Here is a 25,197-nt window from a genome sequence, read left to right as displayed (position 1 = left end):
AGTGCCACGATGAAACAGCTATAAAGCGTTGGCCTCACAGTTCTGAGTTCAATCCCGGCCCCGCCTGTGTGGAGTTTGCGTGTTCTCCCCGTGTCGGGGCATTGTCAGGCCAATGCCCTGTGCGCAGCTCCCTCCGGCAGCAGCTCCTCACCTGCGCCTAATTGACACTAACTAGGCCAGGCGTATAAGCCTTGTGTTTGTATTTGTCAGATGCCAGTTCATTGTGCATGAGACTGCATTAGTCTGCGTGAGTATACGAGCCTCTTGTTGTGTATTTGCCTCGTTGTCACGGCCAGCGTTCCTGTGACACCACAGCTAAGTCAAGTCTTCTTTTTTGCTTAGTAGCAATCCAACCTCGTTTTCACGTTTTTGGATCTTTTCTGTTGCCACGTGTTTTTGTGCCTTTGCGTTTTTGGACTGCTTAACTGTGTATGACCTATGCCTTTAATAAAACCACCCTCAACATCATGTCACTGCCTCTGACTCTATTTGGTTCCAACCTCTTGTCACATGCTCGTGACAGAATGAACTGGCCATGCAAGGCCCCAGCAGACTCAGACACAATAAATGCAAAACTTGAGAACCAATGGGATAAAGAATTCACTGCCCTGCAAACGCAGGTTCAAGAATTTGCTGCCTTCCACCTCTGTTTCCAGGATCAATGTGAGCGAAGGAATTCAACGATGAGTTTGTTGTTGTTGTGGACCGGATTCAGGAGAAAAAATTAATCGACCAGCCGCCTCCTTTTTTGTTTTGATGATGCCCGGCTCATGGCGTTGGCCTTTCTGTCCCGTTTTGTCAACGACCGACACGCAACGTTTACTACGTAGTCTTGTTCTGACAATGCCCAGCATGTCATTCACTACGTGCTCATGTCTCATTGGCGCCCGGCACGCAACGTTCAGCACGTGCTCTGTGCCGCCTTGCCCGTGCTGTCAAATACGTACGCAGGTCTCATCTATGCCTGACCCACAGCATCCATGTAGAGCTTTATGCCTCCCACCACACACCTCCCAAGTCACACCATGCAAAATATGCTAGTCAGTTGACTCTCTCTACTTCACCCATGCTTCCCAGTTCACCTTCATGAGTCCGTGTGCAATCTGCCACCTCGTATCCATACTTACCAAGCCTGGATGGCAGCAGGCTGAGGAAGCACCTGATGAACCTAGCCACCTCTTCCTCGTGTCTCGGTGGCGCCTGGCCACCAGCTGCCTCTCACTCATGTCTCGGTGGTGCCGGACCCCCAGTCCCTTCCCGCTGATTTCTTGGTGGCGCCGGAACCCCAGCTGCCTCTCGCTCATGTCGCGGTGGCGCCCGACCCCCAGCAGCCTCTCGTCCTACCCTCGGCGGTGCCCCAGATTCCTCTCGCCCACGCCTTGGCGGTGCTCGACCGGTGTCCGCAGCCACCGTCTCCCAACCATGCCTCGACGGTGCACGACCAGTGTCAGCAGCTGCCGGCTCTCGACCACGCCTTGGCGGGGCTTTGTCCGCAGCTGTTGCCCTGTAGGGACCCTGGTGTTTGGTATGCTAGCTGACCTGAACTACTCAGCCAAGCTCCTCGCTTTGGGTGGCCTGGATGGTCACCAGACAGACTGGGCTGGAGGTTTGTGTTTTACATAAATTCCAAATATTTTTTCTATTAGTTCTACCTTCAACTTTAATGGGTTTTGTCCTGTTGTGAGTTCTCCTTCTCCCTGTCAGCCTGTTCCTCATATGATGTTTCTACCAGGTCCATGTGTATCCAGTTGGACATAGATAATTGCCTTGTTTTGTCTTGCTCTGTCTCTTTCACTTTCATTTGATGAAAGGACTTTTTGTCTGGTCTTTAGTAGTGAGTGACAATACGTAAGACTTGTACCTTTTCCTCTCTCTGCAAAGACTTTCCTTTCTTTTTGGAATAAAAATCCACAAACACAAGATTGTCTCCTTGCTTATGGTGTCAGAAAAAGATTTTGCCAAAACTATTGGTGTCAGAAGTGGGATTCCAGGATGGATTACTGATCCAACGACTTTCCGGACCAGTGACTGATCATCTGGGACAAGCGCACTAGTCCTGCCCTTACCCAAGAATGAGGACTGGCGACTGCCCAGCTGCCTTCCTGTATTGGCCATCACCTCGTGATTCCAAATGAACCACAACAAAGAACTACAGTAAAGAATTTTATCATTTATTTCTTAATTTTTGGTAGGAACAATCTTGTCTTTGTATTAATGGGTGTTGGTAGTTGCTGTCCCCATATTTTATTAGTCGGCTTCAAGCCCTTCCCAGAATGTACAGTTCAGTGAGGGGTTTGAGGGTGCAACATCTGACTATGTGGGGTTCAAGGCCCCATATTTAAATTAAGTGAGGGTTTCGGTGCCACAAGACCTGAACGAGAGGTATAGAGTTCCCGAGTTTACAGTAATTTCAGTGAGGGGGTTGGTTTCTCAAGCTCTGACGATGAGGGGTTCGTGTCCCCAAGACCCAACAATTGGGGTTTGGAGTCCCCGACAATTTCAAAGACGTTCGCCTATCGTGGTAAAGAAGAACGTCCAAAAAATGGGGAGTGGGAAGAGCAAACCCACGGATAAGATCAAAAAGAGGGATTTACCATTTTACACATCACCAATCATGAGCCGTATGTGGGGGGATATAGGGAGAAATCTATAGTGTGGTTAGAAAAATGGGTAACTGACTATGGTCTTCCAGTGACACAGAGTTTAAGAATCTGACAGTTACAACATTTAAAAAAAAGGTTGAAGGATGAGAAAAGTAGCTTCAAGAAAAACAAAACAATTAAAATTAAGGATTTGGAAGACAATGTAAAAAATGCAAATGTCTGGAAATATGGTTGACAGAAGCTAGTAAGCGAGAGAAGAGTAAAACGAATTTAGATAAGGGAAAAGTGAAAAAAGAAAAAGAGTTAAAAAAAAATATTGACTGCGTATCACCAGTGACACTTTATCTGAGGTTGCCAGGTGGAATACGTCGGGACAACACCAGTGACTGAGTAACCCCATATACTCTGGAAGTCAAACAGCAACCTGAGCAACCAAGCGGCGATGATGACCAGTGACCACTTACTATCTAGTCGCGCTGAGCATGTTGTGTGGCAACAGTGCGTGGCAACTTTCGAGAATTACATTTGGATGGGTCCTGAATGTAAGCCTTGTATTTTTTTTTTTTTTTTATGCTAAAAAGACGTATGGGTTGGACCCTGTTTCAAAAGCGGGATAGTTTCTGCAGTGCAATATTTTTGGATTGGAAAAGGGTTTTCCGCTCTTGCAGCCGGTTTTTGTTAATCTTGCCTCACGTATCCTCGGGTGCACTGAAACACTGCGGGGCCTGCCAAATGCCACTGGTACTTAGTACAGGCATGAGAGGAAGAGACTGAAGAAGACAGAATGGACACAAGTGTTGAGAAAGAGGAGGAGGATGCACTAATATTTGATCACTTGACAACCATGGCCTATGGACTTCAGTGAACTGCACTGAGCTCAGTTGCTCTTGTCCAGCAGCAGGCTTTGTGGGAGGGGCACGCCGTCCGGCAGCAGGGTTCGTGGGAGTGGCACACAACTCCAATCACCCACCCTAAGTCCTAGGACAGCAACCGTTGCACAACACTTTCTACAAAGCCGGCCAGCGGGCCCCCACGGCGGTGGTCCCAATAATTACCCTGTCCAACTCTCTTGTGCCAATCGTCAAGACCTGCAAGTTCTTGGGAATTAAGGACCTGAAGTGGGAGACGAGCATCAACTCCATCCTCAAAAAAGCTCAGCAAAAGATGTACTTCTTGTGGCTTCTGAGGAATCATGGTCTGTCACAAGAGCTGCTGAGACTGTTCTACACAACTGCCACAAAAAAAGACAAACTCCAACTAAAACGGACACTCAAAACCGCTGAATGGATTGTGTGTACCACTCTACCAAGTATTAAAGACTTGCAGACAACGCGAACTCGGTCCAGAGTGGACCCTCCACATCCTGGCCACCAGCTCTTCCAGCTCCTTCCGTCGAGTAAGCACTACAGATCAATGCAAGTCAAAACGAGCAGGCATTCGAACAGTTTTTTCCCTCTAGCTATTAAGTCATTAAATTCTTGATCAGCGAACCATTTTCTGCCTTGTGCCTTTGTTGGGACACATACTCACAGCCTGCTTGTCCAATCAGTATTAGTATTAGTCATATATTTTGTTGACAATCGCAGGATTCGTCACTTTATACTGCTGTCTTTTCTCAATTGTCATTGCACTGGTCTGTAATGGGAATCGCAAACGGGTAAAGGCACTCTGTACAAGCTTAACACAATGTGGAACATTGACACACTCTTATCTCCTACCTGTTCTAAATGAAGAAGACTTTCCATCTTGCACATCTGGGAATCTTATAAGGAATAGTTCCTATCAACAGAAATGTCTCTTCTTTTTTTGTCTTGTTACTATGTTGTTGTTTGTTCTGAATCTCGTGCCAGGGCAGCACCGATTGCGGGAGAAAAATTCTTTGTGTTTTTACAAACTTGGCCAATAAAGCAGATTCTGATTCTGATTCTGACTTTGGGTGACGACGGTCTACAGTCCCTTAGCAATTCAGGATACAGAACACAGTGCACATTCATATGCTGTTAAGAAAGCCTGAAACACTGTAAAAAAAAAATTACACACGCAAAAATACATTTGTATAATAGCGAGCGTGAAGTGAACTGTGTTGTAGTGAAGGAACACTGTGCATTGAAGAAAATAAGTATTTAAAACACACTGCTTTATTTCGCTGAGAAACACGGAGTTTCAGCTCCCTCCAAAGATTTTTTATTTGGTTTAGGTCTGGAGACTGGCTAGGCCACGCCAGACCTTGATATCCCTCTTACGGAGCCACTCCTTGGTTTTCCTGGATGTGTGCTTTGGGTCATTGTCATGTTGAAAGATTCAGCCACGACCCATCTTCAATGCACTGACTAAGGGAAAGAGCTTGTCCCCCAAAATCTCACAATACATGGCCACGGTCATCCTCTCCTAAATATAATTTTGTCTCTAGTGTCTTTGGACAGCTTTATGGTCTTGGCCGTGTTACAAGTTTGAGTATTACTGGTTATATGGGGTTGACAGGTGTCTTTATGCAGCTATCGACCTCACACAGGTGCATTTGATTCAGGATAATACATGGAGTGGAGGTGGACTTTTAAAGGCAGACTAACAGGTCTTTGAGGGTCAGATTTCAGTTCAAATGGAGTTCAAATACTTATTTACAACTGTAACACACAAGTAAATGATCAAAATATCATACATTGTGATTTCTGGATTTTTCTTTTTAGATTATCTCTCTCACAGTGGACATGCACCCATGATGAAAATTTCAGACCCTCCATGATTTCTAAGTGGGAGAACTTGCAATATAGCAGAGTGTTCAAATACTTGTTTTCGTCACTGTATTTCAATGGCCAATTCGGAAAGTGACATGGATGTGAACAAGGATGAAAGTGGAACATTCTGTGAAGGAGGGACAAAGGCTATTACTATTGCAGTTCTGGAAGTATGTGGCCCATGTGATATCATTTATGTGAGCTAAAAATATCAACATTGACAATGACAACCAGGTTATTAACCTAGGAAAGGGTAAATTGGTGCAATTGTCTATTGTAGGGAATGAGACTCTGCCCCAAGTGGAGGAGGTCAAGTATCTTGGGGTCTTGTTCATGAGTGAGGGAAGAATGGAGAGGGAGATCGAAAGATGGATTGGTGCAGTGTCTGCAGTGACACGGACTTTATATGAACCCATTGTGGTAAAGACGGATTTAAGACAAAAGGTGAACCTCTCAAATTACCAGTCGATCTACGTCCCTCTTGTCACCTATGGTCACGAGCTGTGGGTGATGACCGAAAGAACAAGATCCCGGATACATACGGTGGAAATTAATTTCCTCCGCAGGGTGTCCAGGCTCTCCCTTAGAGATCGGGTGAGAAGTTTAATCATTTGAGAGGGGCTCATTGTTGAACTGCTGCTCCTCCACATTGAGAAAAGCCAGATGAGGTGGCTGGGGCATTTGATTCAGATGCCTCCCTGACACCTCCCTGATAAAGCTATTATAAGGCAGTCATGTCCCACTGGAAAGAGACCTCAGGGATGACCCAGCATATCCTGGAGAGACTACACTGGTACCTGTACTTACTAAATTAATCCATTCCGGAAGTTATTTCATAAGATGAATTTTTCGTAAGTAGAAGAGCATTTTACATGTAATTTGCTTATTCCGTTCCCAGCCCCCCGACCCTGTCCCACCACTCACTCACTGCCAAAAATAAGCATTCAAAGTACAGAATATAAAGAATAATAATAATTATGTTCATTTACCTTTGAAGTTGGGTGACTATGCAAAGAGAAGGGTGAGTGACAAGCAAAAGGCATCATTGGGGATGGAGGAGGAGCCAAACATTTGACAGCTAAGAGAATACACGTACATACACACACACCATTTAATTCCACTAAAGTTTCTTGGGGCCCATGGTGAATAAAGATTAATAAACTTGCAAAAAAACAAAAACTCGAGAAAAAGTTTTATCTTTCCAATGTGTGCTAGCGTGATTTAGTGGCAGTCGAGTGTCCAAGGGAAATGCAAAGCATCATGGTTAAAGATTCACATCTCTCCTAGCTAATGGGTTGCCAAGAAGATGGTATGGCGATAGCTCATGGGACAGCAGCTCTATCACACCACACAAACCAAGATACTGGATGTTAATATTTAGTGGAATTTGGGAGCTGCAAATGCAGTGCCTATTTTTTTCTTTTGTATCCTGATTTTCCTTCATAACTAGAGACAATATTTTTCCAAGGAGACGTTTCATAGCTTGAATTTATTGTGACTAGAGACGTTCATCAGTAGAGGTAGCACTGTACATCTCTCGGCTGGCCTAGGAATGCCTTGGGTCCCCCGGAACAGCTGGGTAATGGGCAGTCTGGGCATCTTTGCTAAAGCTATGGCCCCTGTGAGCTTACCCAGAAAAGTGGTAGAAGATGGATGGATGTCCATTTTAATGGTAAATGGATTGCACTTACATGGTGCTTTATCTCCACCATCACAGAGCCCAAAGTGCTTTTAAGAGAGGCTCACAAACACCCATTCTCACATACACTGTTTTGACTTGGTGACAATCATCCAATCTTCAAAGCTGCTGCCACACCCTTGGAAGAAATTCAAGGTTCCATTTTTTTGCCCAAGGACACTTCCATTGCAGACAATCTGAGCTGGGATTCGAAAAACGAACACTTCGGTCAATGGATGACCCTCTCAACCAAGTGTGTGTTCCACAGCTGTCACTGTCGCAAAGGATAAAGTGTTTGTTTTGAAAGTATACCTTCGATCCAACTAGAAGAATTAGTTTATGTGCCTGCTAAGTTTGAGAAAGATTGCACTCAAACAGGATAAGAGCTCACTGAGGTAGTCTGTGATAGGCGGGTGGATATACTTTTAGAGCTGTAGAGCAGGTGGACAGCTGTGCTGAGTGGCAATAGCCGTGGGTGAATGGATCAAGAGTAAAAAAATTGAGTGTTCGACCACTTATATAAGATTGGATGATGCCAATGGAAAGGAGTCTACTGAGGAGGAGGACACATGCTAAAGTGTCCAAGTGTTGTAGATTGTTCAAGAGACAAGTAATCTATCACAATCACCTATAATGGCAACACAAGGATTTTTTCTCCCGTAGTCAGTGCCGCCCTGGTACGACATTCAGAACAACGAACAAACAAACTAACAAGACCAAAGAACAAGAGATATTCAGTTAATAGGAACTATTCCTTATAAGAGTCACAGATGTGCAAGATGCAGAGTCTTCTTCATCTCGAGCAGTTAAGAGTGTGTCAATGTCCCACATTATGTTAAGCTTGTACAGAGGGCCCTTACCTGATCATGGTTCCCGTTTGAATGGCTGCTTGTTTTGACTTGCATTGCTCGATCGCGCTTACCCAACAGAAGGAGCTCAAAGTGCTGGTGGCCAGCATGTGGAGGGTCCGAAAGGATCGTGCCCACTTTGGATCTAGTTTGATTGGAATGCAAGTCTTCAAGGGTGGGTAGGGCGGTGCCAATAATCCGTTCAGTGATTTTGATGTGTATTGCAGTCAGAGTTTGTCCTTTTTTGTGGCAGCCCCAAACCAGACTGTGATGGAGGTACGCAGTACTGATAGGATGACCGCTGTGTAGAACTGTCTCAGCAGCTCTTGAGACTCTGAGCTGGAAAAGTTTGGAGGAGAGGAATTCAGGAATGAAGGTGTTAAACGCAGAACTGAAGCCCACGAACAGGCTCCTCTCATAGGTTCCCTGGATGAAGTGCAGATTCATGTTGACGGCATCATCTGGAGGGATGTTAGCTCGATAGGTAAACTGGAGTGGGTCCATCTGGAGACCTGTGATCCTCTTGAGGTGATCCAGCACAAGGCGTTCAAAGGACTTCACGACCACAGATGTCAAGGCAACAGGCCTGTAGTCATTCATACCTGAGACTACTGCTTTTTTGGGGACCACTATGATGGCGGAGCGTTTGAAGCAGGTTGGTACTTCACACAGTGCTAGAGACCTGTTGAAGATCTTTGCGAAGACAGGAGCAAGTTGGTCTGTGCAGACTGACATGAGATGGGAACATGAGCTTGCTTTGTTGTACTTATGTTGTTTGCAGCTCTGCCTAACGTCCCTTTCATGGATATTAAACGGTAGAGTGGAAGGTGGTGCGGCTTGTGGTGCGGCTTGGTGGGTGCATCGTGTGGGAGTGTCTATTTCTAATCTGCAGCAAAAGCTATTTAGGTTGTCGGCTTGCTCGCTTTTGTTTTCTACTGAGGAGGGGGGGGGGTCGCTTGTAATTAGTGAGCGATTGTAATCCGTGCCAGACTGATTTGGAGTCATTAGCGCTAAGATGTTTTTCCAGTTTAGCTGCATAGTCCCTCTTTGCAATGTGAATTTCATTAGTCAGCTCGTTTCTAGTGCAATTGTAGAGGGCCCTATCCCCACTGCAATATGTGACCTCTTTAGTCTGGCAGAGCTGTCTAACTCTGGCTGTGAACCATGGCTTTTTGTTATTGAATGTGCGTAAAGATGTTGTTGGTACACACACCTCAAAGAAACTGACATATGTGGTAACAATATCCATGCATTCATCAAGGCTGCTCGCTGAATTTTCAAAGACACTCCAGTCTGTGCCGGTAAAGCAACTTTGAAATTCTATTTTTCCCTCGTTGGCCCACGTTCAACATATTTTACCAAAGACTTCACGCACTTAAGTACTTGCCTGTATATATATTCATTCCATTCAGAATTTCACACTGCACCTATGTTCAAAGCTGAAATACATCTTAAAAATTAAAAGTTATCAGTGAGCATTGGCAACAACAAGTGCTGCAATTGTTCACTCAGACTAGGGGTCAATGTACTGTTTTTAAAAAGCTGCATATATTCTCATTATTATTTGGGCCAAAAGAATTAGCCAAAAAACGTGACACTTACTGTGATTATTTTCATTTTAAACAAGTTTTAGTGTATTAAAATATCCGCACAAAAATAGTTGTGATGACATGGTAAAATAATTACTTAGCATTTCATTTTGCAGCTCAAGATTATAGCTAATTCCTATTCTGAATATTTGACTCAAATGGAGTCAACAGGGGCGACTGCCCAGTAATAATAACAACATATCTGAAGCTCTTGTTCGACATTCCTTTTCTACATTTGATTTTCCGACTCACCTGAATAACAACAGCACAGCCTGCGGAAAAGTCTGGAAGTTGTTGTTCCTGTTGATGTTTGTACCATCAACCAAAGCAATTTTGCCAAATATCTGGAGAGAAAATGCCATCAAAGTGAGAATAATCTTCCCTTTACAAAAGACTTATGTTTAATGGGCCACATTCCAATCTATATACTGGGTAGGTGTATACTGTATATTGCACACATGTGCAAGGTATGCGTTTTCTTACCTGCATTCCAACAACAGCGTATATAAAGAATAGCATTAGAATGAGCAGAGCCACATAGGGAAGAGCCTGCAACAAAAGGAAAAATGAAACATAAACAATACTATGGATTAAACTTAATGGGGGCTATTCATCCTTTCATCGATGGTTTTCATCCGACACTATGGTTTCCTCCCGCATTCCCAAAACCTTTAATAGGTTAACTGAGAACTGTCCGTAGGGGTGAATGACATTGTGGATGGCTGTTTGTTTATATGTGGGCTGACATTGGAATTAGTCCAATGTCAAATCTGGGGTTTAGTCAAGGTGCAGTTGGCCTTTTGACCTGGACTCAAAAACAATTTATAAATAAATAGAGCCCTCTGTATGTTTGCAGTTCTATATAATCTTCAATCTTTACAAGTTCATTAGACCTTGCTTGTAAATGTTATATAACAGACTTTTTTTTTTTTTTTTTTGCATGGTCTTGTTTGTGGGTAGAGGAGTCCTACACTGCCACAGTTTATTCTAACCATGAAGGTTTTTGATTAGTCTAACTTCATAAGACCATAAGAGTGCTTCTCAAGATGTTGCACAGAAGCTTTGCTGTGAATAGTTCAAAACCCTCATAAAACAACAATTACACACACACACGCGCGTGCACACACACACAGCAGTGGGATGATCCTGACCCGAAGGGATTTTACTTTCTGTGAATAGTTCAAAAACCTAGGAAAACAACTAACCAACCAAACACACACGCACACCCACACACACACACACACACATGCACGCACACGCACACGCACACAGCAGTGAGATGAAACTGACCTGAAGGGATTTTATGAAGGTCCAAAGCAGATTCCTTATTCCTTCAGAGCGATTCAAAAGTTTCACCAAACGCATAACTCGAAACAGTCTGAAGAATGTGATTGAAACACTCATATTCTCTGAAGACTACATAGAGGGAAGGAGTAAAGTCATCAGTCATCAATCGACAACACTCATTGCCCACTAAATTAGATTTGAACTTACCGCAATTGCTTGCATAGGATCCACTGCCTGCAAAAAACACATCTAGTTTTCCTTGTGTTGTTATTGCTTATTGTTATGTCAGCAGCGGCACAATTTACACTTCAGGATCATACAAGATAATTTTGTATTTTGTGTCATCACTTTGAAATCTGTGATTCATTATGATAAGAAGCCACATATTTTGGGCCTTTTGGGTTTTAAGAACGTTGCAACATAATCATATGCCATATTTGCATTTCATAGGTTTCATGTAAACACAATGCATTTATTTATTTAGCTACCTCACAGCCATGGAGACAGTAAAGCCCTCCAGAGGACACTAGTGCTGCCTGTGTGAAAAACAAAATCAAGAAATTTCAACTGATTGGAAAGTGGTGAGAGTGTTGAAACAATTACCCTATGAACAGTTATACAACTCCAACTCATACCAGAACACACACAAAAAAATGTGATGAATAACGAAATAGGGCAGAGACAAACATTTTTCAGATAGATAAATGAAATCTCGATATTTATTCGTATAATATTGAATATTAGATGGTGGCATGGTGAAGCAACTGGTTAGAGCCATGGCCTCACAGTTCTGAGAACCAGGGGTAAAATCCTGGCCCTGCCTGTGTGGAGTTTGCATGTTCTCCCAGTGCCTGCTCGAGTTATCTCTGGGCACTATGGTTTCCTCCCACATCCCAAAAACATGCGTTCATTGGCGACTATAAATTGGCTTCGTGTGTGATTGTGAGTGTGACTGTTGTCTATGTGCCCTGTGATTGGCTGGCAACTAGATAAACTAAATATCGAGCCCCCAGTGGCTTCTGGTCCTGCATCATTATTGTGTGAAAGCTGCTGCTTATTTTTTACTTTGCTATTTTTACTACACTGAACAAAAATATAAACACAACACTTTTTTTTTTCCTGCCATTTTACGTGAGATGGACATCCATCTAAAACTTTTTCTACATACACAAAAGGCCATTTCCCTCAAACATTGTTCTCAAATCTGTGAGTGAGCATTTCTTCTTTGTCATGATAATCCTTACAGGTTTTTCATGTCAAGATGCTAATGTGACAGCATGATTATTGTAAATGTTTGCCTCAGGTTGGCCACAATAAAAGGCCACTCGAAAAGTTTTGCTTTATTGTGGGTGTCTGGGAGGGGGGCAGAAAACCAGTCAGTGTCCGGTGTGAGCATGATTTGCCTCATTTAGTGCAACACATCTTCGCATAGAGTTGATCAGGTTCTTAATTGTGGCCTGCGGAAGTTTGGTCCACTCCTCTTCAATGGCTGTGTGAATTTGATGGATATTGGCAGGAACTGGAACACGCTGTCATATACGACAATCCAAAGGATCGCAAACAGGCTCAAGGGGTGACATGTCCGGGGAGTATGCTGGCCATGCAAGAACTGGGATGTCTTGATCTTCCGGGAACTGTGTACAGACCTTGCAACATGGGGCTGTGCATTATGATGCTGAAATATGTGGTGATGATCAATAAAATGCACCTGTTATTGTTGCCCAGTGACTCATACTACAACCCTACTGGCACCAGGGGCCACTCAATTCACAATGGTGACTTTAGCTCACCCATACAATGCCACACGTGCTGTCTGCCATCTTCTCTGAACAGTGAAAACCAGGATTCATTCTTGTGGAGAACACCTCTCTCATGTGCCAGACACCATCAAAAGTGAGCATTCACCCACGCAAGACAGTTACAACAATGAATAGCCATCAGCTCGAGACATCAATGAGGACAACAACTATACAGATGAGCTTCCGTCAGATGGTTAATGACAGTTTGTCCAGAAATTCTTTGGTTATGCAGACCAATTGTTGCAGGAGCTGTCCAGATGGCTGGTCTCAGACAATCTTGGATGTGAACATGCTGGATGTGGAGGTCTTGGGCTGGTGTAGTTACACATGGTCTGCAATTGTGAGGCTGGTTGGATCTACTGTACTGCCAAATTGTCTGAAACACTTTTGGAGATGGGTTATGGAAGAGAAATTAACATTCAACTCTGGGCAACAGCTCTGGTGGACATTCCTGTGCTCAGAATGTCAATTGCATGCTCCCTCAGAACTTGCCACATCTGTGGGATTGTGCTGTGTGATAAAACTAATCATTTCAGTGCCTTTTTATTGTGTACAGCCTATGGCTCACCTGTGGAATATTCATGCTTTCGAATAAGCATCTTGACATTCCACGCTTTTGAGGTGGGTTAGATGATCTCATCAAAGGAGAAATGATCACTAACATGGAGTTAGCGAGATTTGTGAACAATATGGGAGGGAAATGGCCTTTTGTATATGTGTTTGGAGTCTAGATCACGAAAAATGGGAGCAAAAACATGTTGCATCTATATTTGTGTTCAGTATATTTACAGCGGCATGGCAGCGCAGCTGTCAAGGATTGGCCTCACAGATCTGAGGACCGGGTATCAAATCCCGGCACCGCGTGTGTGAAGTTAGTATGTTAGCCCCGTGCCTGTGTGGGTTTTCTCCGGGCACTCTGGTTTCCTCCCACATTCCAAAAACATGCATTAATTGGAGACTGTAAATTGCCCCTAGGTGTGATTTTAAGTGCGACTGTAGTCCGTCTACATATGCCCTGCAATTCTCTGGAAACCAGTTCAGGGTGCACCCTGTCTCCTGCTCGATGACAGATGGGATAAGTGACTCAGAAAATGGATGGATTGATGGATATTTCTGCCATTATATGACTGGGCAAAGTGGGTGTTAAAGTGCTTTGAGTACCTTGAAAGTAGAAAAGCGCAAAGCAAAGCCCATTTATTGTGATAATGGACTTTCTGAGTCTTATTTAAAATAATTGTGTAGTGACATGAGAAACAAATGATGACATTTAGAAAAAAAAAAGATTTGGTGTAATACTCACATCAATTTCACTTAAAATCACATCCACAACACTTCCAATGACAATGACAAAGTCAAAAACATTCCAGGGGTCTCCAAAGTAACCCTGTGGGAGATCAGAGGAAGGTATATTCTGTGTGTTATGGTAACTGCCATTCATTTGTATTGTATTTGTATTGCTTAAAAGATTTCACTATAAATTCAAATGCATCACCAAAGCTGTGAAATGGTAGTATCTTTTGTCTGATCATTCATATAATGTAATAAAAATGCTGAATATGAAGTGTGTAAGGTATTTCAATGAACAGTATATTTTTTCCTAAAGTTTGATGAAATTATGGCTTATGGTCAAAGAAAAAGAAATCGAAACCTCAATACATGAGATGCAATGTCACAAATTCATACCAACCTTAGCTTTGAAGGACATTAGTTTCAGGATCATCTCCACAGTGAAGAGCACAGTGAAAATTACATTCAGCATGTCAGACAGGTGTGTGACATGGTCAGACTGGTTGCAGTGCTGTGGGTCAGAGTAAAAATACAGAGCTGTCATGTGGAGGTAATTTGCGAGGGTAATAATAATATTTTACATGTCATGGTCCTGCCGGTCCAGCCCTGGCTGTGCGGGTTCCGGCGCGGCCATGCTGATTGGGACGCACACACCTGCGCCTCATGCTGGCTGATTGGCCCCGGTGTGTATAGGACCCTGTTTACGACTGGTCCTATGCCAGATCGTTGCGGCTCATGCCCCGTTCATGCATTCTCGTATTTGTGATCGTGAACCCATGTGTACAGACCTCTGCCTGTTCTCCGACCGACCCCATAAGCCTGACTCCTTTGACACTCCTGCCTTCTTTGATCGATCTCCCGTGTACCGACTCCTGCCTGTCCGCGGACCTGCTCTCTACGCCCGACGTCCTGACTACCGGTGCTCCACTTGACTGTCTGCCCGATCCCCGACCGTGGAACAATAAACGTTTTTCCCGAATTACCTCTGCGTCTCCCGAGTCCTGCATTTGGGTCCTCCCTCCGTATCGATGGGTCGTGACAATACACTTTGTGAAATTCCATGATTCACGAGATTCATTATGCCCCCACCACCTCTCCCACACACAGTCCAGTAGTTTTCAATTGATACTACAATATCTGGAAAGCAAATGTGAAATGAAGACTGTTTTCCCATTCTGAAATGGTTAATGATGACATGCCAGTAGTAGTATACAGTAGTGATCAAAATATCCATCCTTCCATTTTCTGAGCCACTTATCCTCACGAGGGTCACGGGATTGCTGGAGCCCGCTGTCATCGGGCAGGAGGTGGGGTACACCCTGAACCGGTTTCCAGCTAATCGCAGGGCACATGGAGACAGACAACCCTTCACACTCACAATCGTGGGATTTTTGGGGCAATCCCTGCGACCCTTTTGAGGATAAGCAGTGAAGAAAATGGATGGATGGTTGGATGGATGGATGGATGGATGGATGGAAGTATTTACCAATTCTTTTACTCACGAAAGTACTATTTACTTGGATGACCAAATTTCTTTTTTTTTCTAACATTCACATCTGTGTAGCATGGACTCAACCAAATTGTGGCAACTCGTAGCTGTTATTCCACTCCAATACTACCTAACGACATTCCACAATGTATTTATTTATTTATTATTCATTTCTTGGTTTTGCTTCAGAAACAACATTTATGATGTCACCCCACAAGGTCTTGATTGGATTAAGGTCTGGGGACTGGGCTGGCCACTTCATGACGTTAACATTGCTGGTTTGAGACTGTGCATCTTTACTCATGTGTTTGCGGTCAATGTGTTGTTGAAATACCCATTTCAAGCGCATGTCCTCTTCAGCATAAGGCAACTTGACTTCTTCAATCAGAATTAGAATCCGAATCAAGCTCCAGTCTCACCATTTTCAGTCAATACGCAGACTTGTTGCCATCTTTGATGAGGCTAATGACTGTGTTGTCATCTGCATCCTTCAGGAGTTTGACAGTCATGTCCCTTGAGGTGCAGTCAGTGTAGAGTGAGAGGAGCTGAGGGGAGAGGACATATTCTTGGGGTTCCCCAGTACTGATAGTTTGCTTGGATGAGGTGGTATCTGCCAGCCTCATCTGCTGTGTCCTGCCAGTCAGGAATTTGTAGATCCACTGGGAGATGGCAGGCGACAAACTGAACTGGAGAAGTTTGGAGGAAAGGAGTACAGGGATGATGTTAAACGCATAGAGCTGAACTGAAGTCCATGAACAGGATCCTCGCATAGGTACCCTCCCTATCGGGATGTTCAAGGATGAAGTGCAGACCCATGTTGACAACATCATCTGTAGACCAGTTAGCTCGAGAGGCAAACTGCTGTGGGTCCAGCTCGTGATCTGTGATGCTCTTGAGGTGGTCCAGCACAAGGCGTTCAAAGGACTTAATGTCCAAAGATGTCAAGGCAACAGGACTGAGACTACTGTTTTTTTGGCGGACTGCTATGATGGTGGAGCGTTTGAAGCAGGTTGGATAGTCACACAGTTCTACACATCTGTTGAAGATGTTGTGAAGACAGGAGCAAGTAGGTCTGCACAGACTTTGAGGCAGGATGGGGACAGAAGTTCCAACGCTTTGTTGATCTTTTGTTGTTTGAAGATCTGTCTACCGTCCCTTTCATGGATGTTAAATGGTGGAGTGGAAGGTGGTAAGGCTTGGTGGGTGAGTGCAGTGGAAGTGTTTATTTCAAATCCACAGTAAAAACTATTCAGGTCGTTGGCTAGCCCGTTCTTGTTTTCTACCAGGGGAGAACGTCGCATGTAATTAGTAAGCGATTGTAATCCTTGTCAAACTCATTTTGTCATGATCCTGCCGCTTCAGCACGAGCTGTGCGGGTGTCCGCGCAGGTGCGCTGATTGGAAGGTGCACACCTGCACCTCATGCAGCCTGATTATGCTGTGGATTTATATGACCGCGATGACAACTGGCCGGTGCCACTTCGTATGATCTTCATGTCCCATTCGTGTGCTCTGGTATCCCTGATTGAACCTGTGTGTACCGACCTTCGTCTGTTCTCCGACCAACCTTGTAAGCCTAACTCCTTTGATACTTCTGCCTGCGTTGATTGTTCTCCCGTGTACCGACTCCTGCCTGTCCGCTCATCTGCTCTCTTCGCCCGACGTCCCAACTACCGCTGCTGCACCGGACTGCCTGCTCGATCCCCGACCTCGGCATATAATAAACGTGTATCTTCTTGAACTACCTTGCGTCTTCCGAGTTCCTGCATTTGGGTCCTACCCCCGATCCGATGGGACGTGACACATTTTTTATTATGTTTCAGCTGGAAAGTCCATCTTTGCAATGTTAATTTCTTTCGTCAGCTGGTTTCTAGTGCAATTGTAGAGGACCCTGTGCCCACGATGATATGTGATCTCTTTAGCCTGGCGGAGTTTCCTAAGTCTGGCTGTAAACCACGGGTTGTTGTTATTGAACATGCAAAAAGTTTTTGTTTGTACACACCCCCCCACAATAACTGAGATATGCGGTAACAATATTTGTGAATTCATCTGCATATGTCAAAACACTTGAACAGTTTTGCTCTCCATTTTAAGACATTTGAGATCATTTTATCTGAACAGCCAAACATTTTTTACACATTTTTCTAAGGTTTCCCCACTTCAATCCAACTTTTAATCAAAGTACGCTGTTCTTCTGAACCATGTATTGAACGACCCTGTTTCTTCAGGCTCTCAAAGAGATCTGGATGTTCAACAGGTACTGGCTTCATCCTCAAATAGGGGCCACCTGATTCACACCTATTTTTCACAAAGTTGATGACCTCACTGAATGAATGCCACAGTGCTAGTTTTTTTTAACACACCACTTTCAACATATTGCCCAATTGCACAGCCTTAAGAGTGTGATTTAATGAATGCTGGGTCTTGTTGATTTTCTGTGAATCTATTTCACCTTCTCTTATATTGTTTGACATGTAGCAATAAAAAATATACTGTAAACAGGCATGAGTCTGGTTAGTCATGTTGGACTGCTATTATTTTGAACACTTTAGTAGATAATGAATATTGCAGCCAGGTCAGCATTGCAAATGAGAATGTCTTCACAATTGCCTTACCTAGATAAATAATGGTTAAATATGTTTGAAAAATAAAATAAAGCACATTTTAACTCGTCTTCAAAAATTAATTGATCCAACTATTTGAGTCATCAGTATGAGGCAGTGTGAGGCAACTACAATGAGATCTGAGAAATTAAGTGGCCCATGCACCAACATCTCCACACTGGTTTGGGGTTCCCTTGTGGAATTCACATGGTTATGTATGAAGGACTCTGCCAAACTGAAACATTCTAAAAACGTTATTAGGTTAACTGAATTCTTTAACTGTATGCAGCATTCCAGTATGTACCCCAGCTCTCGCTTAGAGTCAATGTGATATGCTCCAAGTTACCTGTCGCAACTAATGAGAAAAAAGACCAAGTATATAAAAAATATATATGGATGAATTTCATTGAGTTTGAGTTGTAGTTAGTGAAAGATACCTGGAATGGAATTGGGCAAAAGGTCTAAATAATAAGAGTAATGAACAGTGAGCAATAGGACATGTTTAGAAACCCATGATGTGCTCGTTTACATACCTGCATTCCCAGACACATGGTGTTGAGCATTATAAGAAGGAACATGAGGTATTCAAAGTAACAGGATGTGACAATGTACCACACTTGATATTGGTAAGGGTTCTTGGGAATATAACATCGTAGTGGTCGGGCCTTAAGAGCATACTGCACACACTGGCGCTGGAGAATTTGAAAGAGAGGAGGGCAAATGCATGGTTGGAGTAATCCACATAGTCATAATGAACAAGTAAACTCAGTGGCATTACCTTCTGGCCTTGGCTGATGTGAGAATAGAACTTAATACTACTTGAATACTGTGTATAGTAAGTTTTATTACATATGATGTTCAAAATAGACCAAGCTTTTCAAGACTTTGACAGTGGTGCTTACTTAAAAAAAAAAGCTTGTAACAGAAATAATACATTTTAAAACAACATCATATGACATGTTTTAAATTACATGTCTTTTCACGATGTCTGCACAATAATTGGCAGCATTTTTTAAGAGGACTGAACAATTTTACTTCAGTGAGATTTCAGTTTGCTAAACATACCTGGTTTTTGTCCAACTCACAGTTTTTATATTCTTGCTCTCCTTGTTCCTGGAAGGTGACGATGACGAAACCCACAAATATGTTCATCATGAAGAAGGCAATAAGGATTAGGTAGATGATAAAGAAAATTGAGATGGCAACTCGGTTATTGTACACTGGCCCTTTATCTTCTACATTTGAATCAATGGCTTTGCGAAGGATCCTGAACACAAAACAAAACAAATAACACAGTGCAAACACGTACACAAACACAAAGAGTAAAAAAACTGTTGGACTATTTCAGTGGTAAGAAACTCATAGCCACATTCATTTAAACTTATCCATCCATTTTCCGAGATGGTTATCCTCACAAGGGTCGCACGAGTGCAGGAGCCTATCCTAGCTGACATCGGGCAGGAGGTGAGGGACATCCTGAACTAGCTGCCAGCCATTCGCAGGAGACATTGAGACAAACAACGGTCACACTCACAACCACACCTAAGGGCATTTTAGAAAACTCAATTAACCTCCATCCATCCACCCATCCATCCATTTTCTTCACTGCTTATCCTCACAAGGGTCGTTGGGAGTGCTGGAGCCTATCCCAGCTGTCAAAGGGCAGGAGGTGGGGTACACGCTGATCTGGTCACCAGCCAATAGCAGGGCACATCGAGACAAACAGCAGCACTCACAATCACACCTAGGGGCAATTTAGAGTGTCCAAACAATGTTGTATGTTTTTTAGATGTGCGAGGACACCGGAGTGCCTGGAGAAAACCCATGCAGACACGGAGAGAACATGCAAACTCCACACAGGTGGGGTCAGGATTGAACCCTGCTCCTCAGAACTGTGAGGCCAACGCTTTCCAGCTGCACCACTCTGCTGCCTTACTAGATCCTCATGTCACAATTTGATGTCTATTAATTTGTCACCAACTCATCCACCAGTTCTCTCTGTTTGCTCTGAATCAAAATTTCACCAAGTAAGAGAAATTTTTATTTTAACAAAATTAAATGGAGATTTATGTTATGGTCATAATGGTGGACCAGTATATTTGCCTGACTTCAGTCTGGACGGAATGGGTTTAGTTACCCCTCGGTGACGGTGTTAATGTGAATGGATGTCTGTCTCTAGACAATGTCTCCTGCAACTGACTGCCGACGAGTCCAGGGTGTAGTTTGACTTTTGACCAAAGTCAGATGGGGTAGGTTAGAGCTCCTTGCATGCCTGAACAGTGTAAGTGGTAAAGAAAATGGATTGATGGATGTATGGAGGCCTGCAATTGGCTGGTAACCAGTTCAGGCTGTACCTCACCTCTCACTGGAAGATAGCTGCGATAGACTCAGGATGCCTGCGGCCCTATTGAGGAGAGGCACTACAGAAAACGGATGTAAGAAAGTTTTGATCATTTTCATTCAGGCAAAATCCCATCTGAGATTAATGTTTGTAGTGGAGTGCACTCTAAAAATGTTTTTGGACAATCAATTTGCTTCCAATCGAAATACTTCCATCACAGTTCCCAACAGTACTTCTGTGTATCAGTAAGCAGCATTTTTTTTATTTACTTATAATCAATCAAACAATTGTTTAATTAGAAGAATAAGTAAAAAAATACAAAACAAATGAACAGAAAATTGCTTGTTTTAATAAAAAAAAAAATCATTATTATTTTGAAATTTTATTATTTCCAATCCATTTCATTTTCAGTTATTAACCTTTGTTTTTCTAGCAGTAAAAAGTTGGAAAATCAAAACAAATGTGCTTCAATTAGATGGCAGAAAGTACATAATTGACTGGTTAATACACTTTATATAACCTGCCTAGAGGATGAATGATCTGTCCAGGCCGTCCAGCCCATTGACCATCTCAATCAGGCCGCCAAAGATTAATAGAGAATTGCCCAAATCATACCAACAACATGACTACATTCATTTGACCTTGTCTGTAATGCCGAGTGGTTTCCGCCAGGTAACGCAGTAGAAACCGGGATACTGTACATTCACTGGATTTTGAGTGTCCCACGTACACTCAGCTGCAACCTTAAACCCTTCTTCATCGAGGAGTGGACCAAAACAAATAAAATTCAACGGTGAGTGTGGAACAGCAACTTCCCCCAGGAAAATAAACGATCAAGAGTTGTTTTTCTGTCATTAATGTTTCTCAAAATATCACATTATTGTTGTTGCACAAAGGCACATTCTATCCGACTCTATTCTACATTTTACATGACTGTATTTGACCGCTTGCAAAGGCTGTATAATTTGGAATGTAGGGAATGAAAGGGATTGGGAGTTGATTGTTGAGTTGACAATGCACAGTGATGGCCTAAAATCAGTAAACAGCAATGCAGGATTTCAGTGTTGCTATTTATATTTGCCTTTGTCAAAGTGTATTTGTTGTTGTTATTTTTATTTCCTCAAATAATAGGGTTACTGGTGTGTTAAACGCGGAATGCATTGTGCGTCATACATTATATGTTCATGTCTTGCCATCAATTGGTCATGGAGGGAAAGGAGCATCGCACCGAAGGACTTACAAAACGTATCTTAAATCATATTTACAATGAAAAATGAGAACGTTCAACTCCATTGTAGTCGGGACTTTGAGCTGGTTTCATCCGCTGGACTGCTGATGTCACTTCAGTAACTCTCAATCACCCACTCTTTCACTTTTATGTACATGGACACGCATACATACACCACAAATGCACAGTTGCCATCTGAGCGAAGTGTGTGGCGTCAGGTCGCTATCAATAAAACAAGATCTCAAACTAGTGAAAGTGAAGAGGTAAAAATAATGATGTGGGGTGTATATTTAATATTTTTGGGTACATATAAAAGCAAGAGGGTGGACACAATTAAGATGCTTGCTCATATTTGCAAAAGCACATCAATAATCAATATCATTTTAACATCTTCACTTTCAGTTTTTATTTTAGTAGTGGTTATTATTTTTACCTCTTGAGTTTCAGTTTACTTCTTTACCACACTCTCCATTGCTCTGTATTGTTGACTCCAAGTATTTGAAGTCATCCACCCTCTTCTCCCTGGAGTTTCACTTCTCCTCCTCCACCCCTCACATTCATGCACATATATTCTGTTTTACTTCGGCTAATCTTCATTCCTCTCCTATTCAGTGCATGCGTCCATCTTTCTAATTGCTCCTCCGCCTGCTCCCTGCTTTTACTGCAGATCACAATATCATCTGTGAACATCAAAGTCCAAAGGGATTCCAGTCTAACCTCATCTGTCAGTCTATCCATTACTACCGCAAACACGAAGGGGCTCAGTGTGGTTCACTGGTGCAGTCCCACCTCCACCTTAAATTCTTCTAACACACCAACGTCACAATACATGTCCTGTACTATTCTAACATATTTGTCCGTCACGCCAGACTTGCGCATGCAGTACCACAGTTCCTCTCTTGGTACTCTGTCATAAGCTTTCTGTAGGTCTACAAAGACACAATGTAGCTCCTTTTGACCTTCTCCGTACTTTTCCATAAGCGTCCTCAAGGCAAATAATGCATCTGTGGTACTCTTTCTAGGCATGAAACCATACTGTTGCTCCCAGATACTAACTTCTGTCCTGAGTCTTGCCTCCACTACTCTTTCCCATAACTTCATTGAGTGGCTCATCATCTTTATTCCTCTATATTTCCACAGCTCTGAACATCATCTGTGTTCTTAAAAATGGGGACCAGCACACTTTTCCGCCATTCTTCTGGCATCTTCTCTCCTGCTAGTATTTTATTGAATAAGTTGGTCAAAAACTCCACAGTCACCTCTCCAAATTGCTCCCATACCTCCACTGGTATTTTATCACGACCAACTGTCTTTCCATTTTTAATTCTGTTCAGTGCCTTTCTAACTTTCTCTTTGCCACTTCCTGGTCATTCACACTTGCCTCTTCAACTCTACCTTCTTTCCAATTCTCTTCATTTATTAACTTCTCAAAGTACTCTTTCCATCTACTGAGCACACTACTGGCACCAGTCCACATATTTCTATTGCTATCCTTCATCATCTTTACTTGCTGCACGTCCTTCCCATCTCTATCCCTCTGTCTGGCCATCCTGTAGAGATCATTTTCTCGCTTTTTCATATCCAACCTGGTGTACATGTCGTCATACGCCTCTTGTTTAGCCTTTGCCACCTCTATCTTTGCCTTATGTCGCACCTCAATGTATTCCTTCCACTTCTCCTCAGTCCTCTCCATGTCTCACTTCTTCACCAATCTCTTTCCTTGGATGGCTTCCTTTATTTTGGGGTTCCACCTGCCTCTCTGACTACCTTGGCAGTAGTATTCCAGTCTTCCAGGAGCTCTTCTTGTCCATCTAGAGCCTGTCTCACCTCTTTCCGAAAGGCCACACGACATTCTTCCTTCCTCAACTTCCACCACCTGATTCTCAGCTCTATCTTTGTCTTTTTCATCTTCCTACCTGCTACCAGAGTACTTCCTACACACCACCATCCTATGCCGTCCAACTACAGTCTCTCCCACCACAACTTTACAAACAATAGCCTCCTTCAGATTACATCGTCTGCACAAAATATAATACACCTGCGTGGTCCTACCTCCGCTCTTGTAGATCACTCTATGTTCCTGTCTCTTCTGGAAATATGTGTTCACCACTGCCAATTCCATCCTTTTTGCAAACTCCACCTTCCTCTGACCCTCAAAGTTCCTTTGCTGAATGCCGTACTAACCCATCACTTCTTCATAGCCCCAGTTTCCTTCGCCAACATGTCAACATTGAAATCTTCACCAGTCACAATTCTGTCTCCCTCTCTCTCTCTGGGATGCTCAGGACTACTTCGTCTAGTTCCTTCCAGAATTCCTCTTTCAACTCAAGGTCACATCCTACTTCTGGGGCATTGCTGCTAATCACTTTACACACAATACCCACAATTTCAAATTTCAGCCTCATCACTCAATTTGATACTCTTTTCACCTCCAAGACGTTCACTTGATTTTTTTTATGCCTAGAATCTAGGCATTCAAAAAGAATCAAATGTAATTAATGAATTTCTTTAATCTGTGTTGCAGTACTCAATTGATTAGTTTCTATGGAATTTAAGCTCAGTAATAGTATTGTTTAGATTTTCCATCACTTTTTGAAAGTATTGTAAATTTTTTCAAGTTTTTAAAAGCCTTTAGACTTGTCAGATTGTTATCATGACTCACTTTGGCCATCCTTCAAATGTAGAAATTGTGAAGAGCGCCAGCATTCCACTGAAGATGTTGTCAAAGTTTAGTTCCGAGTTGGTCCATTCCCTCTTATGGACCTCCATCTCATGAAGTGCTCCTTCTTGATACTTTATATACCAACCTCTGAAGAACAAAGTAAAAGGAAAGATCATATAAAATCATATTCCAAACACTGATATTTGACTGTGAACTAACTATTTTGACTATGACAACAATTCAAACTTCATCTTAGCATCAAAGTGTCAGTGAGTTACCCTTCAGTTTAAATTTCAGTGGTAATATCCTATATCCATCAACAGCACATGCAATTCTCATTTCACTATAATTTAGATTCGCATCATTGCTTATTTCGAAGATCAAAGTGCTTACTTGCATTCTTTCTCTGTCATTTTGTCTGGGTCTGTGCAGGAATAGAACTTTCCCTAATAAAGTACGGTACAAGGAATTTTCCATTGACATATACCATCTACGGTTTTGACATTGACATAATTTGATACATGTTAAAAAGCACAGTACGTTTCATTGTAATTGCTTACCTTGAAAAGCTGCACTCCAATGCATGCAAACATGAAGTCAAGTAGCATGGTAACCAGGACAATGTTTCCAATAGTCTTGACAGCAACAAACACACACTGGACCACATGCTGGAAATGAAATGACACACACATCAATACCTCAAATATCTACTATGCTAAATACCATTGCATACCTTAAGACCCTTTGCTCGGTTGATGGCCCTCAATGGTCGAAGTACCCTCAACACCCTGAGAATCTTAACCACCGAGATGGCGCTGGATCTAGGTTGTAACATCAAACAAAATCTGTAATGATGTATTGTGTTAAAAATCCAGGCAAAAGCTTCTTAATCTTTTTTTTCCTTTTGGGAAATAATATTATGCAACAATGAATGTTTATTTCACAGCAATGGAATATAATAAAATAACATTGTGTTGTTATAATGGGGAATGTACTAACTTTTATCCATCCTTCCATCCATCCATCCATCCATCTTCTACCGCTTATCT

At 42.7% G+C, this 25,197-nt stretch overlaps 1 protein-coding gene across 1 annotated transcript in view; it reads right to left on the bottom strand.

Moving 5' to 3' along the window:
* The window catches only part of LOC133507006 (dihydropyridine-sensitive L-type skeletal muscle calcium channel subunit alpha-1-like), a 75,210-nt gene that overhangs the window by 26,032 nt on the left and 23,981 nt on the right, over positions 1 to 25,197 (bottom strand). The window contains exons 21-33 of the mRNA XM_061831516.1: positions 24,882 to 24,969; positions 24,709 to 24,816; positions 24,542 to 24,594; positions 24,149 to 24,295; positions 18,983 to 19,184; positions 18,451 to 18,609; positions 14,227 to 14,337; positions 13,840 to 13,923; positions 11,229 to 11,276; positions 10,948 to 10,974; positions 10,744 to 10,869; positions 9,937 to 10,002; positions 9,706 to 9,797 (exon numbers count right to left, since the gene is read on the bottom strand). Coding sequence (XP_061687500.1) covers positions 9,706 to 9,797; positions 9,937 to 10,002; positions 10,744 to 10,869; positions 10,948 to 10,974; positions 11,229 to 11,276; positions 13,840 to 13,923; positions 14,227 to 14,337; positions 18,451 to 18,609; positions 18,983 to 19,184; positions 24,149 to 24,295; positions 24,542 to 24,594; positions 24,709 to 24,816; positions 24,882 to 24,969 — 1,311 coding nt within the window. The remainder of the gene's footprint in view (positions 1 to 9,705; positions 9,798 to 9,936; positions 10,003 to 10,743; positions 10,870 to 10,947; positions 10,975 to 11,228; positions 11,277 to 13,839; positions 13,924 to 14,226; positions 14,338 to 18,450; positions 18,610 to 18,982; positions 19,185 to 24,148; positions 24,296 to 24,541; positions 24,595 to 24,708; positions 24,817 to 24,881; positions 24,970 to 25,197) is intronic.

The sequence above is a fragment of the Syngnathoides biaculeatus genome, chromosome 10, assembly GCF_019802595.1.
Source record: "Syngnathoides biaculeatus isolate LvHL_M chromosome 10, ASM1980259v1, whole genome shotgun sequence".
Taxonomy (NCBI): Eukaryota; Metazoa; Chordata; class Actinopteri; order Syngnathiformes; family Syngnathidae; genus Syngnathoides; species Syngnathoides biaculeatus.
This window is presented reverse-complemented; position numbering and strand designations above follow the sequence as displayed.